Genomic DNA, 15,787 nt, shown 5'->3' with positions numbered 1-15,787 from the left:
GTGCGTGCGTGCGTGCGTGCGTGTGGCTGTGTGTGTATGTGTGTGTGGCTGTGTGTGTGTAGGCTCTGTCAGTGGCAGGTCTGGGGTCCGGCTTGACTGAGGCGCTGGTGGTGAACCCGTTCGAGGTGGTGAAAGTCAGCCTGCAGGCCAACAGAGACTCCTTCAAAGAAGTGAGAAGAACACCCCCCCCCCACACACACACACACACACACACACACACACTAACCCGACACACACACACACACACACACACACACACACACACACACACACACACACACACACACACACAGTAACCCGACACACACACACACACACACACACACGAACATGCAAAAACACACGCATACACACACACACACACACACACACACACACACACACACACACACACACACACACACACACACACACACACACACACACACACAGACCCCCCACTCTAACCGGACACACACACACACACTCACACACACACACACACACACACACACACACACACACACACACACACACACACACACACACACACACACACACACACACACACACACACACACACACACACACACACACACACACACACACACACACACACAGCAGGCACTAATCCCTCCCCACACACACACATACTGCCCACTCTCATAGCTTATGTAAACTAAACGGCCAGTTTAAAAACCACCTGCCAATTTCAGCAGAACCTGACCAAACACACCGAGTGGCAAGTGACAAGTGCTGTCAGTGTGGCCTGCCCGCCTCACTCATCCTCTCCTCTCCAGCTTATTGTTTCTTACCTCCCCTTTTTGTGTCCAACACTCTCCCCTACCAGGACTTTTACGGTGTGTGCATGTGTGTGTGTGTGTGTGTGTGTGTGGCTGTGTGTGTGTGAGCTGCTGTAGGGCTGCTTGTTGTGCGCAAGTGTGTGTTATATGTTTACTGCAATGGACAACAATGTGTTTTAGGTCTTTGTTCATGTATCTGTGTATTTATGTAAGCAGACAGTCACCTTAATCATTTCCTTCATTATTAATAAAAGTACTCTACTCCACACCCTCCCTCCCCTCTCCCTCATGCCCTGCCCCCAATATCTCCTTTCAACACCTCTACTCAACCATTTCACCAATCACCTCTCTTGATCTTTCTCTTTCTCTCTCCCTCCTTGTCTTTCCATCTCTCTCTCTCTCTCTCTCTCTCTCTCTCTCTCTCTCTCTCTCTCTCTCTCTCTCTCTCCTGTCTCTCTCCTCTCTCTCTCTCTCTCTCTCTTTCCCTCATTGTTTCTTGCTGTCGTTCTCTCTCTCTCTCTTTCATCTCTATCTCTGTTTGTCACTGCATCTCAATCTGTCTTTTTTTTCTCCTTCTCTCTTTTTCCTTCTCTGTCTCTGTCTTTTGCTGTCTCCCTGTCTCTTCTCTCCTTCACTGTCTGCCTTTGTCTGTCTGTCTTCCTGCTTCTGTGACGTCTTGTCATCCCTGCAGCAACCCTCCACGTTAGGGCAGGCTCGACGCATCATCAACGCGGACGGCTTCGGCCTGCGTGGCCTGAACAAGGGCCTGACCTCCACACTGGGCCGCCACGGAGTCTTCAACATGATCTACTTCGGGTTCTACTTCAATGTCAAGGACGCCTTCCCCGCCAGCCAGGTCACTAGAACATTTTTCTCTCTGTCATTATCTCTCTCTCTCTCTCTCTCTCATTCTCTCCCTCACACACACACACACACACACACACACACACACACACACACACACACACACACACACACACACACACACACACACACTCTCTCTCTCACTCTCACTCTCACTCTCTCTGACTCTCTCACAGTCCTAGTTTGGAATGTTGAGAAGAGTGACTTTTTGCACACCTCTGCTGTGTTTGCCGGAAATGATCAAAAAGATAAAACACATATCACAAATCTGAAAGGTAGAGAAAAAAATCCTGCACAGTGACCAATTCACAGTTACTTAGACCTATTTATGTCTTTGGTCTTATAAAGTCATAAGAGTTTTTCTTCGGATGAAAGACTGAAAGGAAAAGTTATTTCCATGTCCTAATCGACAGTCCTTACCTTGCTGCTCTTTCCTGATCCCATGTCCAACTTAGTTACCAATCCTCAATGTACAAGCTCAATGTTCAGGTTTGGCTGCACCACCAGTCCTTAATTTTTTCCTTTGGGATTAGTAAGGTATCAATATTCTCCACTACAGTCTTCTCTCCTCTCTCTTCTCCAGTACTGTTTCTACCATTTCTTCTCTACTATAATCTTTGTGATGTTACTCGCGTTCATAGCCACAGGCACAGGCACAGGCACAGTGACGATAGCCAAGGTCATGCATTTCTCTGGTATTTGGCAATGCTTACTCGTGAAATCCCTGGACAAATAAGTCTTACTGCTCGTGTCTACTCTGCACGAAGGCCTTTTTCTTCATAATAGATCGAGTCACCTGTCGAACCTGAATCTTAGCGACAAGGTTGCCCTCGTAGCGTGGCTGGCATGCTAATCCTGTTGTTTGCTCACCTCAAGTCCCTGCCCAGCCCCTACTGTGTGCCGTGCCTGCTTCAGTTTACCCTGGCGCTTAATCTGTATACATAAGGTTGTTTTGTCTAGACCAGCCTGAATGTGTACCAGTATTTCTGGAGGATATGGAGTCAGGGTGGAGTAATAAGGACTGTAGCTCTGACATCACTGGGCTTTACAGTGGCAAGAGTGGTGAGACATTTTATGCTATGGCTGTCTTGACGCTTTGTGACCATGGCAACACAGCAGGAACTCTAGCCACATGCTAGAATTAGCATGGCAGTGATCCTACATCTCACAGGAATGTTCATCACTGTGACTTTTTATTTGATGCACAGTAGCACATATGTTTTGAGGAGCATACATAACGTGTTTCATGTAACTTAGTAGCTTTGTAAATAAATTTGGAAGGGAAAGTAGCCAATAGATTTGCTGACTAGTGCTCAAGAATTCATGGTTTGTTTTCATAGCTTTTGTCATTAAAGTGGCAAAGCTTTGAAAGGCTGTACAAATTAGCTTCCTGCTCTTACTCATGCATACCTACGTCAAAACCATGCAATTCGTTTAGTGTTTTTGAAACATCACACTGTGCGCTACCTTTGAAATATGTTGTTTCCTTTCAAGTACGTCTTTTAGCAACTTTGAAATCACAAACTTTGAAATAAGTTGCTTACTCATAGAGGTCTTTCCCCCTGTATGCAACCCGTATACTGGCAGGTCTGGGGGGTGGGGGGCAAGGAGCTCATCTGAAGTCTGCCCACAAGCAAACCGAGAGCACTTGGTTTCGCTCAGCCAAAATCAAAGGACGTTCTACTCAAACTCCCATTAGTAGTGATATAGCTAGAGCTAGAGGGAGGAAAACACACACACAGGGGTAGAGGAGGAAGGTAGAGAGGAAGGCTGTACAGAAACAGAAAGAAAGAGAGAGAGTAAGTGAGTTCAAGAGAGAGAGAGAAGAGGTTGGGAGGTAAGGGCGGCTAGATTGAGGAAAGGAGCTTGTAAGATCAAACTCACTAATGCCACTTCTGTTTGCCTCCATAATATCCTCCAAGGGTTGGGTTACACATCCGGGAAGGGTACTCCTCCAAACAAAGCTTAATTTTGTTTAATGGAAACATTACCATGTGCGCGGCTCCACATGTATACACTGCAGCATTAGATTAGCTCAAATGAACTAATTGGAAGCAGACAGCGGTATTATTTGGTAAGGGCGGGAAGTAGAGGAGGGGGGGGGGCACCTTATTCTTTACAGTTGAAAGCACAAGTTAAAACTTGTCTCTCTATCCCCCCAGATCTCTACCTCTTTCTCTCTCTCTCTCTCTCTCTCTCTCTCTCTCTCTCTCTCTCTCTCTCTCTCTCTCTCTCTCTCTCTCTCTCTCGTTCACTCGTTTTCTGTCCGTTTGTCTGTTACTCTCTCTTCCTCTCTTTCACTGGCCCCACTCAGGAGATGAGCGGTGACTTCCAGGTGGTCAAGTCCACTCTCTGAGACATCCGTCATTGCAATGGCCAGTCATTTACTGTTTAGGGGGAAATGACTCACAATCTGCTTTTTTGATTGCTGTATCATGTCGTTTTTGCTTTTTTTGTCCAGTCCTCTCTCTCTCTCTCTCTCTCTCTCTCTCTCTCTCTCTCTCTCTCTCTCTCTCTCTCTCTCTCTCTCTCTCTCTCTCTCTCTCTCTCTCTCTCGTTCTTTAAGAGAGTGGGGGTTGGGTTGGGTCGGGTTGGGATGTTGTAGTTGGGGGTGGTGGTGATTTGAAGAGGTATTCCCTCAGGATCGAGCCTCTGATTAGGCACTCCTGTTTTCCAGGGCAGTAATCGGCCGCTGCACATTGAGATAGCTTAATCCAGTTAAGATTGATGAATCATTTCTTCCACAGGTTTCTCTTTCCTCTTGGCCATACGCGGCGCACACAGAGACCCCAGCGAAAATACTGCACGCCAATATATTAGCAGCGAACAGGGCACATTATGACTATATATATTACTACAAGAGGGGTGGAGAAAATGAAAGGGAGAGAGCGAGGGAGGGAGGGAGAGAGGGAGGGAGGGAGAGAGAGGGAAGGAGGGAGAAGGAGATTAATTAGCTGTTATTTTAACGGAGGAGGGGGCGGCGGGTAAAAGATTTCATAATTTGATGTATGGTTAACAACAAGTCGGCGAGCGCTGATTGGTGTGTGTCGGGAGTTGACGTGCTGGCGTGTTTCTGCTCGACCCTTAGCGTTCGCACACTCACGCACACTTAGTCACACACTCCTTCACTCGCTCACTCCCAGGCACCCCCCCCCCTCCACACATATACACACACACACACACACACACACACACACACATCCTCAAATGCGCACACAGGGTCCTCCAAGGCGTAGAATTAGCTGTTGATTTAGTCCGCCGCGCCGGGTGTCCGAAGCTTTGAGAAAGGCCCGGCCCCGGCTTTCGGGTCCTGTCATTTGTAAAAAATATCCTGGCCAATTAGCTGTCAGAGCTGTGCGGAGCTGTGGCTTCTCTGGGCTACAGTAATACCCCTGTGCCGAGTCACTGGCCAATTACCCAAATTGTCCCCATATGCCTCGCGCAGCCACTCCCGTTGCCCCCTGCTGGACATGTGATCCACACCCAGCCAATCAGAGAGGCCCGCCGCTCCCAAGTCAGGAAGCTCTCCATCCCCCCCTCACCCCCACCATCCCCTCCCCTGCCCTCCTGGCACGCCTCCTCTGCCACCATTAAATGATTAGAGCTTTCATGCCAGCTTTGCAATCATACAGTATGCACAGCCTACCGCTGCCCACCCTCCTTCTCTCTCTCCCTTTTTCTCTCTCTCCCTCCCTCTCTCTCTCTCTCTCTCTCTGTATTTATGTCCCTCACAGATGTTGCGTCTTCCTCGTGATTTTGGCCTCAATGCACCAACCTGCCTGTTGGTGTGCCATCTTGTTCCTCGTTTCTTTGTTCGCTTTTTTTCTTTGCCTTTTTCTTTTCTTTGCGTGTGTCTCTATCACACAAGGAAAGTATGCACACCATGTACACTTAAGCACAGGGTTCTTCCCCAAAGTATAATTATCATTTGCAGGCCTTTAACTCGACTCAATTGTTACATATTAATGCAACACCAAGTCCACTCCTCAAGTCTTTTAGTGTGGTTATAGCTCAGGGCAGTAACACCAGTTCAGAAGTAACATCCAACCAAGTGTTGTTGCAAGTTCATCAGACACTAAATTATTTTTTGGGGTGAAACATTATGTCAAATGTTGCTTTAATGATCTGTGGTTTATACAACATTATGCTCTCGTTTAGTGATGTATCCTTTCTCTTCCATCTACCTTTCTTAGAACTCGTGTTTTCTAGGATTTTTTGTACATTTTAGCATTTAATTTCTGATGGTCTCTGATCTCATGCTCTGCTGTTTCACTGTCCTCTGTTTGAAGTCCAGGTTTTGTTAATAGTCTGTAGTTTATGCAACAACTTACCCTTCTTTTATTGATACATCCTTGTCTTGATCCATCTTTATCATCATTTTACTTGCATGTTTTTTGCACAGTAGTCAAGTTAAAAAGATCACTGTCGAAAGTCAACTATGTTGTCAAGTTCTTCACATGCGCTGGTCATGCAAAGACATTGAAATAATTAAAAGATATGCCTCTTGAGTGTTTCAAGCCCCGGGGGCGCTGTGGTGCAGCGCGCTAAGCCCCCCACATTTGGGCTTACATGCCCACGGGGACCCCGGTTCGAGTCCGGCCGGGGTCATTTCCCGATCCCAACCCGTCTCTCTGTCCCACTCGCTTCCTGTCACCATCTCAGACTGTCCTGTCAAATAAAGGCATAAAAGCCCCTAAACATTTTTTTTTTAAGTGTTTCAACCCCCTTAAAAACACGATATGTATAGAGCCCAATATGTGATTTGTATTGGCAAAAGACAATTGATTGTGGCTATAAACGAACAAATTTAGATATATCATGATGACATGTCCATGTCGTAGATAACATGTGATACAGGAAATACTGGACTGTACTGGACCCTGTGCGGGGGGGATTGCTCCCTTCTCGTGCAGAGGAGAAATATTTTACTCTAAATGTTGTATGTTATGAACTGGTGGTGAAATCCAACAAATGAGTATTAACATTTTTCTTCTTCTTTTCCTCAGGACCCCCGGCTGGAGTTCCTGCGCAAGTTCGCCATTGGCCTGGCGTCGGGCACCATCTCGTCCTGCGTGAACATTCCGTTCGACGTGGCCAAGAGCCGCATCCAGGGCCCGCAGCCCGTCCCCGGGGAGATCAAGTACCGCAGCTGCTTCCAGAGCATGGCCCTGGTGTACCGTGAGGAGGGGTGAGAGGGCATGCAACACACAACACAACACATCATTTGAACACAAGCATACAGGAACACACGCTCATTTCAACACGGGCATACATGATCACACGGCCATTTCAACACAGGCATACATGAACAAGGCTTGAGTAAACACACACTTTCACACACACTCCCTCATCTTCTGTCTTTCTCTCTGTCTCTTTCGCACATACACAGATACACACACTCACACATTCACACAATCACTATCCTGCTCTTCTTCTCTCTCTCACACACACACACACACACACACACACACACACACACACACACACACACACACACACACACACACACACACACACACACACACACACACACACACACACACACACACATACACACACACAAAAGTCTCTCTCCATTTACACTCCCTTTCTCACTCACACATATACAGTACATACAAGCACACACCACACACCAGCCCACGTCTCTGACACACTACATACACACTTCGTGATCATCGGTAGGTCCAGGGGTTTTTTAAAGTCCCTTTTTGATCACCTTCCACGAGAACACGAAGGCTTCTGCTTTCTGTGAAGAGTTTGACAGGTTGCGTGTCTACTGTACAGAAGTCCTGGAGACCCACCAAGGTAAACAGAGAGGCGGGTGGAGGCTGGTCCAGAGAGAGAGAGAGAGAGAGAGAGAGAGAGAGAGAGAGAGAGAGAGAGTGCAAAAGAGAGAGGGAGAGAGAGAGCGATAGAGCGCAAATGAGAGAGGGAGAGAGCGCAAAAGAGAGAGAGAAAGAGAGCAGAAGAGAGTTAGGGAGAGAGAGAGAGAGAGAGAGAGAGAGCGCGAGAGAGAGACTGAGAGAGAGAGAGAGCAAAAGAGATAGAGAGAGGGCGAAGAGCAAGAGAGAGTGCGAGAGCAGGAGAGAGAGAGGGAGAGAATGCAAAAGAGATAGAGAGAGGGCGAAGAGTAACAGAGGGAGCGAGAGCAGGAGAGAGAGAGGGAGAGAATGCAAAAGAGAGAGAGAGAGTGTGAAACAGAGAGCAAAAGAGAGAGAGAGAGTACAAAAGAGAGAGAGAGAGAGAGAGAGAGAGAGAGAGAGAGAGAGAGAGAGAGAGAGAGAGAGAGAGAGAGAAAACACGAGCACGAGCGCGAGCGAGCACGAGCGTGCAAGATCTGCAGTCACTGTAGTCCCAGCCAGTCAGGAACTCAGTCAGTCAGTCAGGAGTTGTTGAGTGGGCCCAGTCTGCAGTCTTCAAATTGGGAGCTGCGCACCGTTTCTTATTATTAGGGCCACTCTGGCGCCTTCGGGGTGCTGCCCTCTTGAGTGCTATTTATGTTCACCCCCTCCCCCCCCCCACACACACACACACACACACACACACACACACACACACACACACACACACACACACACACACACACACACACACACACACACACACACCCCACACACCCTTCGTCTTCTCTTTTTAAAAACTTTCATTGGGAGGGGTTAGGTTAGGTGGTGTAGGTTGAGGGGAGGTGAGGTGAAGTAGGTAACAACGTAGTAGTGATGAAGGGTAGTGGGAGGGAGACTGTTGCCAGGGCTAAATGGGGGTAGGTGGAAGTGTGTGTGTGGGTGTTACTGGGGGTAGATGGTGGTGGTGATGCAGGGAGGCGGTGTAGGGTAGGCTGGATGGTGATGAGGGCTGGTGGGGTGTGTTGCTGAGGGTAGAGGGGGGGTGGAGTGAGGTAGGTAGGTTAGGTGGTGCCGGAGGTGGTTGGGCGGGTGGGTGGTTGGGGTGCTTAGGCTTGGATGGTGGTTGAACGGGTGGGTGCTAGACAGGGCTAGATGGTGGTGGATAGGGGTGAGGGTGAGGGGGTGCAAGGCAGGGCTGGACGGAGGTGGGTGGTGGTGGTGGGGTGGTATGCGGGGCTGGACGGTGGTGGGTGGGGGGGGTTGGATGGAGGTGGGTTAAGAGGGTTAGGCAGGGCTGTACGGAGGTGGGTGGTGGTGGTGGGGTGGTATGCGGGGCTGGACGGTGGTGGGTGGGTGGGGTTTTTTGGATGGGGTGGGGGGGGTGCGAGGCAGGGCTGGATAGTGGTGGTGGTGGGGTGGTATGCGCGGCTGGACTGTGGTGGGTGGGGGGGGTTGGATGGAGGTGGGTTAAGAGGGTTAGGCAGGGCTGTACGGAGGTGGGTGGTGGTGGTGGGGTGGTATGCGGGGCTGGACGGTGGTGGGTGATTGCTGAAAGGTGCTGCCCCTTCTGCCCCATCCTGTCCAGCGCTGGCTAACGCGAGCCAGTCACCGCTAATTAGAGGCCCCAGTGGGAGAGGTCGTTAAGCGGGGCCCTAACGAGGCGCGCGGCGGGTCAGGCTCATCAGACAGCGGGGCAGGAGGAAGCAGAGCCGGGCCCTTATTAACCGCCGCGGCCAGCTCCCTCTCTTTCCCTCTCTCCTTTTTTTTCTTCTCTCTCTCCTCTCACTGTGGCTCACTCTCTCCTGCCCTCTTCCTCACTCTCTTTCCCTCTTTTCCTCTCTCACTGTCTGCTGCTCGCTCACTCCTCTCTTCCCTCTTCTTAGTCTCTCTCTCTCTCTCTCTCTCTCTCTCTCTCTCTCTCTCTCTCTCTCTCTCTCTCTCTCTCTCTCTCTCTCTCTCTCTCTCTCTCATACTCTCTCTTTCACTCCATTTCCCTTTCTGACGCCGCCAATGCCAGCCACTGCCACCGCCACAGTTCACGGAGTAACACCACCGCCCCCCCCTCCCCCTCTCATCCCCCATCAGCTGCTACATATTACAGCAGGTACCTTTCTGAACAACAACACACGCCTAATGCCACTACCTGAGAGAGAGAGAGAGAGAGAGAGAGAGAGAGAGAGAGAGAGAGAGAGAGAGAGAGAGAGAGAGAGAGAGAGAGAGAGAGAGAGAGAGAGAGAGAGAGAGAGAGAGAGAGAGAGAGACTGGAAATGAGGAGGAAAAGGGGGAGGCAGTGGACTGAGAAGTACTAAAAAGGTAGCTAACCAGGCACAGACTCACTGGCAAATATGTGTATAAATAGAGAGGCGTGCTGCCAGAGTGAGTGCTTTGTGACAGAGAGTGTTATGAGAAAATACCTGGAATGCCTCAAATTGTAGTTCAAAGAAAACCAAAATACGGCACAAAGACCCACTTCGTAGGTTTCGTTAACATGCACTACTGAATGGTTAATGTATTCAATGGGTAAATGTACGTAGGTAAGTAGGTAAGTAGCTTTATTGGAACTGCAGATTCACTGAATGCTCTGCAAACAATATAAGTCAAAAATATAGTACTAATGTTTTATTGAAGGCCGCAACAGCAGTCAAAATCAGTTTTGTCTCATAAGCTCCTAGTATTTGTTCACAGCTGAGAGCACAGTGGAAAAAATCAGCTACAACAACCTCTTTGCCCCTGGCTAAATAAACGAGCACAGGGTCAAACTAAAAGAATTTTAAAATAGCGTTTACTTGTCAAATCAAATGAAAAATTGACAAGTTGTGACTACAATTTTGTGACTACAGCATGTCAGCTTCCAACTGCCTCTCCTCAACTGTTCAGAAGTTCAGAAGTTGGGAGACCTTGTGAGATGTAACTGATTGTGTCGCAGTGGTGCAAACGAGGTTAAAACGCTTTCAGTATGTCCGTTCCTAGAGACTTCCATTTAAGGCCAGTTGAATAGATTGCTCATATTAGCCTTGGATGCGCCCCTTTCCCAACTGTAAGAGCCAAACGATTCGAGATAACTTTGCTTTGAGAGGCAACTGGCGGGGCATAGCTGAGCCTCTGCCACACCACATTGCACTGCACTACACTACCGGCACGGACAGGCCCGTCGACAGGGAGGGACAAAGGGATATGTTTTCCCAGGCCCAGGGAGATAGGGGTTCCAGAACTTGGTCCCCATTGCATTGCATATACAGTATTTGGGTTGGAGGCACTTTCAGATGAATTTTTCCTGGGCCCAGCGAAAGCTGTCACCTGCCGTGGACACAGGAGTCCTTTGCGTGGCACCAGTCAGTCTCATCAGTCATGCTGCCTGCTTTGCAAATTAAGTCACACCTGGCTGACAGAGACCCATGAGAGAGATGTTTTGGCTAAGGTTCTCTGTCCATGTTCACTGTCATTTGGTGGTGTTGCTGGTTTGTCGTTGTAGCATGAATTCAGACGGAGCACATCTACACAGTCTTGCAACATGATGAAACTCTCACGCACTGTCCATTTCAAAAGGAATAATTTTATTCCAACTAACATTTCAGCCCTCAAACCATCACCAGTGTTTTCAAAAGTTATTTGAAGAACAAATGCTTGCTGAATAAACACTTCAAAAATAGCTGCTTATGGCATTTATTGTACAGTACATTTTAAGCTATACTTGTGATCATCTCTTGGTCATGTTCATGTTACAAGGTGCATACCGTGAACGCTAAGGAGAAATTAGATTCTGTACAATCAGTTGCAATAAAAAATTACACTTTTGCTGTATTAATCGCCGGCAGTCAATTAATAATCAATAGTCCTATTACTATTGTTGAGCTGATTACAAATAGTATAGAAGCTAGGTAGATTTCCTATACCTTCAAATGTGTATGTTTTTGATGGTGTCTGTGATGAAAAAGCTCATTATAATTACATGAATAGATGGCATACATTCAGTAGCAGAACATTTTGAGCCATGTTGGCACAATGACATTAACTTAACTCTTGATGTTATTTGGATAAATCAGGTTAAATTGAAATGATCATTGTGAAACTAAACACATTGCACAACTTTGCAGCATTTGACGATCAAAATGTTAATCCTGTAGTGCATATCGGTGCATTTGGAGCAGAAACCTCCTGTGTGTAAAAACAAATTAACAGTCGATAAAGGAGATTGTTGCAAGCAGGAGGATTGTAATTGTCCATGGAAATGTTGATCACTGCAGTATGTAAGTTGTGGGTTGTTGTAGTTGTAGGTTTGTGTAAGTTAGTTACCTCCTATTATGTGATTTCTTTTGACAAATGTCAGCTATGTCTTACGTCTCTATAGCAGACAGGTATGTCAACTGATGAAATAAAGAAATAAAGTACCTCGTGCCAGTCAGATAACTGACACTACTGCTCCTGACTCATTTGACAATTCAACAATGACTGGCAATGACAATGACAATGACTGGCAAAAGTCGCCCTATGTATCTGGATGAGCTGGATGAGCACACACAGGGCCATTTTGAGAGTCTGTTTTTCATGCTTTTCTTTTTTCCCCTATCTGTGCAGCTACCTGGCGCTGTATAAAGGACTGGTCCCCAAGATCATGAGGCTCGGACCAGGTAGGATGAGTACTGGTGGGACAGGGGACTGGTGGGAGGGGAGGGGTAGAAAGAAGTTGCTCTGTTTATTTGGATTATTCCATGGGCTGTTTCAAGAGAATGAAAAGGATTTTGTTGTAACATTTCCAACAAGGTAAAAACGTAGTGGAAGTAGGAAATGTAATGTTCAAGCATTGTTTGTTTTTTTACTGTTCAATGGGTCGATATATGGCCATACCAATGGTTTACAGATGCTGAGGCGATTACTAAACCATCTGTTAAATGTTTTGTCTGTGTTGAGTGTTGAATTTGACTGTAATAAAAGATCAGTGTACGATAAACAAAATGGAACTGAATATCAAGAAATCATCTGTAATGTCTATGTGGAGAGACTATCCAAATTGAATGTTACAGAAAGACCTGTGGAGAATATACAGTATTTGCCTCCAAAAGCTTACCGTTATGACACAAGGCTTAAAGGACCAGTTCAGTCAATTTCAACATGCAGTTGTAATGCTCACACTACCCTGGACTTGTCAGTACCTGAGTTTTTTTTTCTTCTTCAGCCTTTTCCGAGGTCTTGGTCATTGTAATGGGAGCAGCGCTTTGTTTAGGTTTCAAAAAACATTTTTATTTATTCCCAAAAACATCCGAAAGGTTATACAACATCAGCAGACAACTAGCAAACAGCGGTACATTTTGGGAAAATATTTGGAGTAGTCAGTATGTTAATTGTTAATTTTATGTTAATTTGTTAATGTTAATTTTGTGGTGTGTGTGTGTGTGTATGTGTGTGTGTGTGTGTGTGTATATGTTGTGTATGTTTTTTTTTAAATGTAAACAAACGCTGCCCCCATTAGAATAGCTCATATCTCGGAAAGGGCTTAGCCGAAAAATGTGGCATCACCGGGTACTGACAAGTCAAGGGTAGCGTGAGCAACACAACAGCATATTGAAATTGACTGAACTGGTCCTATCATGCACATTTACGATGAATGCCTCATTCATTTGCTTAGGAATCCCAGGTATCCCGACCTTAAACCCGTGAAAAATAGCCTTGAACGCTTGGTGATGCAATGTCAGGTGGTGATTTTTTGTCGTTGTACTCATGCAGAAGCAGCAAAGCATGAGATACCATAGTATACTGTACATCATTTTATGCAATTTGCGTCACAGCCATGGCTGCTGCATGTGCAACTGCTGAGACAAACAAGCTCAACATTTACCTCCTCTCTACCTACCTTCTCTCTCTCTCTTTCTCTCTCTCTCTCTCTCTCTCTCTCTCTCTCTCTCTCTCTCTCTCTCTCTCTCTCTCTCCCTCTCCCTCCCTCTCTCCCTGCAGGAGGTGCCGTGATGCTACTGGTGTACGAGTATGTCTCCAAGTGGCTGCAGAAGAACTTCTGAACCAACACTGACCTCCACACTGTCCCACACGGTCCAGAGATCAGATCAGGGCTCCTTGGAGTGCCTCACTCATGTCCCCCAAGTCCCCCAAGACTGTGCTGCCTGTGACCAACCCCAACCATCTCCATCTCCATTACCAACCCAGCATCCCCACCAGAGGTACCTCTAAGCTGGACGGGACCCTGTCATCTACTCAAAGACCTCCCCTTTAGTTAAGGGAATACTTCAAACGCACTAAATACCTTTGAATACATAAACGCACATCAGATCCTGTTCATTTCTCATAGGGACCATGAAATCCTTTTGGTTGTGAATGGATATATGGACATATACAGCCAGTACAGCCTGCCAGTACAGTAGATTAGTCTGTACAGTGTTATTCTAAAGCCAGTAGTTTCACATGTCCACAATTATCGAGTGCTCTTATTGTAGTGTTTTGATAAAATAATGATAGTGATAATTACAAACTGCCCACACAAGTGAAGTGACCTTTTGGGTCTGCCTTATTATGCAATATCAGCACATCTCATCAGCTCCTCGGGCAGCGTAAACGTTTAAAATAATAAATCAGGTGATTAACAAACTGAACAGTCTTTTACACAACATTTTAAGATTATAGTCTGACCTAATTGGTCTTTTTTGCAAAATGCACATTACTTCACCCTTGTCATTTTCGATGTGAGGTCTCTGTGCCTGGAGGCATAAGATTTCAAGGGCCCGATTGAAACGCAATGCAGCTGTTGATGTTAGAGTTCCACTGACAAGACTGGACAGGAGTTTTTACTCATGGATATGGTCTGACCCCCTTCCTAATTCTCACACTAAAAAAAACTCTCTGCGCTAAAACCTTTAAACTTTCGATTTCGCCCAACCCTAGTTTTTCAGGGACAAGTCGCTTGCCGAATTGCTTTTGATTGGAGATTTTGTCCACCGAGCACTAAATTTAATCCAGATCTTCAACTTAATGCATGTCTGGGAATGCAGCCCAGAGTTTTTTTTTGTTTTTTTGAAGGTTACTGAGGTTTTCCAGTCTCTGTCATAAATTTGTGTACCAGTTTTTGGTTTGACCTATAAATCCAATCAAGGGCTTGTGTGTTGTTAACTCATTTCTTTCATTCGGTATTTAATGATATTTTTATGGTTCATATTTCCTCCTTTTGAAGGGGGCATAACAGAGAGGGTAAGGAAAGCAGCATGGACTCTCCACACTGTCTCTCTCTTAAGAGTTGAAGATATGTTTCTGTTCCTGTCTTGGAATACAATGTTTCTTTTTTTCCTGTATTGCATATCAGTGCCTTTGGAACAGAAACCTCCTGTGTGTAAAAACAAATTAACAGTCGATAAAGGGGATTGTTGCGAGTAAGACGATTGAAATTGACCGTGGAAATGTTGATCACTGCAGTATTTTCAGTTGTAGGTTTTTGTAAGTTAATTACCTCCTATTATGTGATTTCTTTTGAGAAATGTCTCAGATGTCTTAAGCTGATCTGCTCTATAGCAGACAGGCATGTCAACTGATGAAATAAAGAAATAAAATACCTCCTGCCAGACAGATTTTTAACTGACACTTCTGCTCCTGACTCATTTGACAATATAAGCCATTTCAACAATGACTGGCATTTCGGTGTACACCTACGCATTTTATCGGTGTGTGTGTGTGTGTGTGTGTGTGTGTGTGTGTGTGTGTGTGTGTGTGTGTGTGTGTGTGTGTGTGTGTGTGTGTGTGTGTGTGTGTGTGTGTGTGTGTGTGTTATTCTGAGAGTACAGGATATTGTGTTTGAAGTGCACGTGCATGCTTTCTGTGTACGTATGCATGTCATGTTTGTTGTCATGTCTTTATGTCATGTCTTTGTGTTCATGGCTGTATGATGAAATTTTGTGCGTAAGTGCGTATGTTTGTCTGACGTCTTTTCTCCGGCTCTGCACAAAACAATACAACAGCAGACTGTGCAGCTGTGAAGCAGATTGGTATGTCAAGAGATGCAATGAATTAAATAAACATATTTGTTCGCAACAGATATTTACCTGATAGTTACTCGTGGTGCTGACTCCTATGACGACGTGTGCACTTAAGCATTTTATTAGTGTGTGTGTATGTGTGTGTGTGTGAGCGTGTGTGTGTGTGTGTGTGTGTGTGTGTGTGTGTGTGTGTGTGTGAGCGTGTGTGTGTGTGTGTGAGCGTGTGCGTCCGTGTGTGTACACACACGTGTGTGTGTGTGCGCGCGCGCGTGTGTGTGTGTGTGTGTGTGCGCGCGCGTGTGTGTGTACGTGCGTGCGTGCGTGCGTG

General features: G+C 46.4%; 1 protein-coding gene across 1 annotated transcript in view; it reads left to right on the top strand.

Annotated features, from left to right (window-relative positions):
- Nucleotides 1-15,065, top strand: part of slc25a21 (solute carrier family 25 member 21) — a 158,298-nt gene extending 143,233 nt beyond the window's left edge. The window contains exons 7-11 of the mRNA XM_063184594.1: nucleotides 63-170; nucleotides 1,474-1,638; nucleotides 6,653-6,834; nucleotides 12,065-12,117; nucleotides 13,439-15,065. Of these exons, the coding sequence (XP_063040664.1) occupies nucleotides 63-170; nucleotides 1,474-1,638; nucleotides 6,653-6,834; nucleotides 12,065-12,117; nucleotides 13,439-13,500 (570 nt within the window). The 3' untranslated portion in view covers nucleotides 13,501-15,065. The remainder of the gene's footprint in view (nucleotides 1-62; nucleotides 171-1,473; nucleotides 1,639-6,652; nucleotides 6,835-12,064; nucleotides 12,118-13,438) is intronic.
- Nucleotides 15,066-15,787: the final 722 nt, after the last annotated feature.

This window comes from Engraulis encrasicolus, chromosome 19 (assembly GCF_034702125.1).
Source record: "Engraulis encrasicolus isolate BLACKSEA-1 chromosome 19, IST_EnEncr_1.0, whole genome shotgun sequence".
Lineage (NCBI taxonomy): Eukaryota > Metazoa > Chordata > Actinopteri > Clupeiformes > Engraulidae > Engraulis > Engraulis encrasicolus.
The sequence above is the reverse complement of the archived record's forward strand: the minus strand, read 5'-3'. Positions and strand labels throughout refer to the sequence as shown.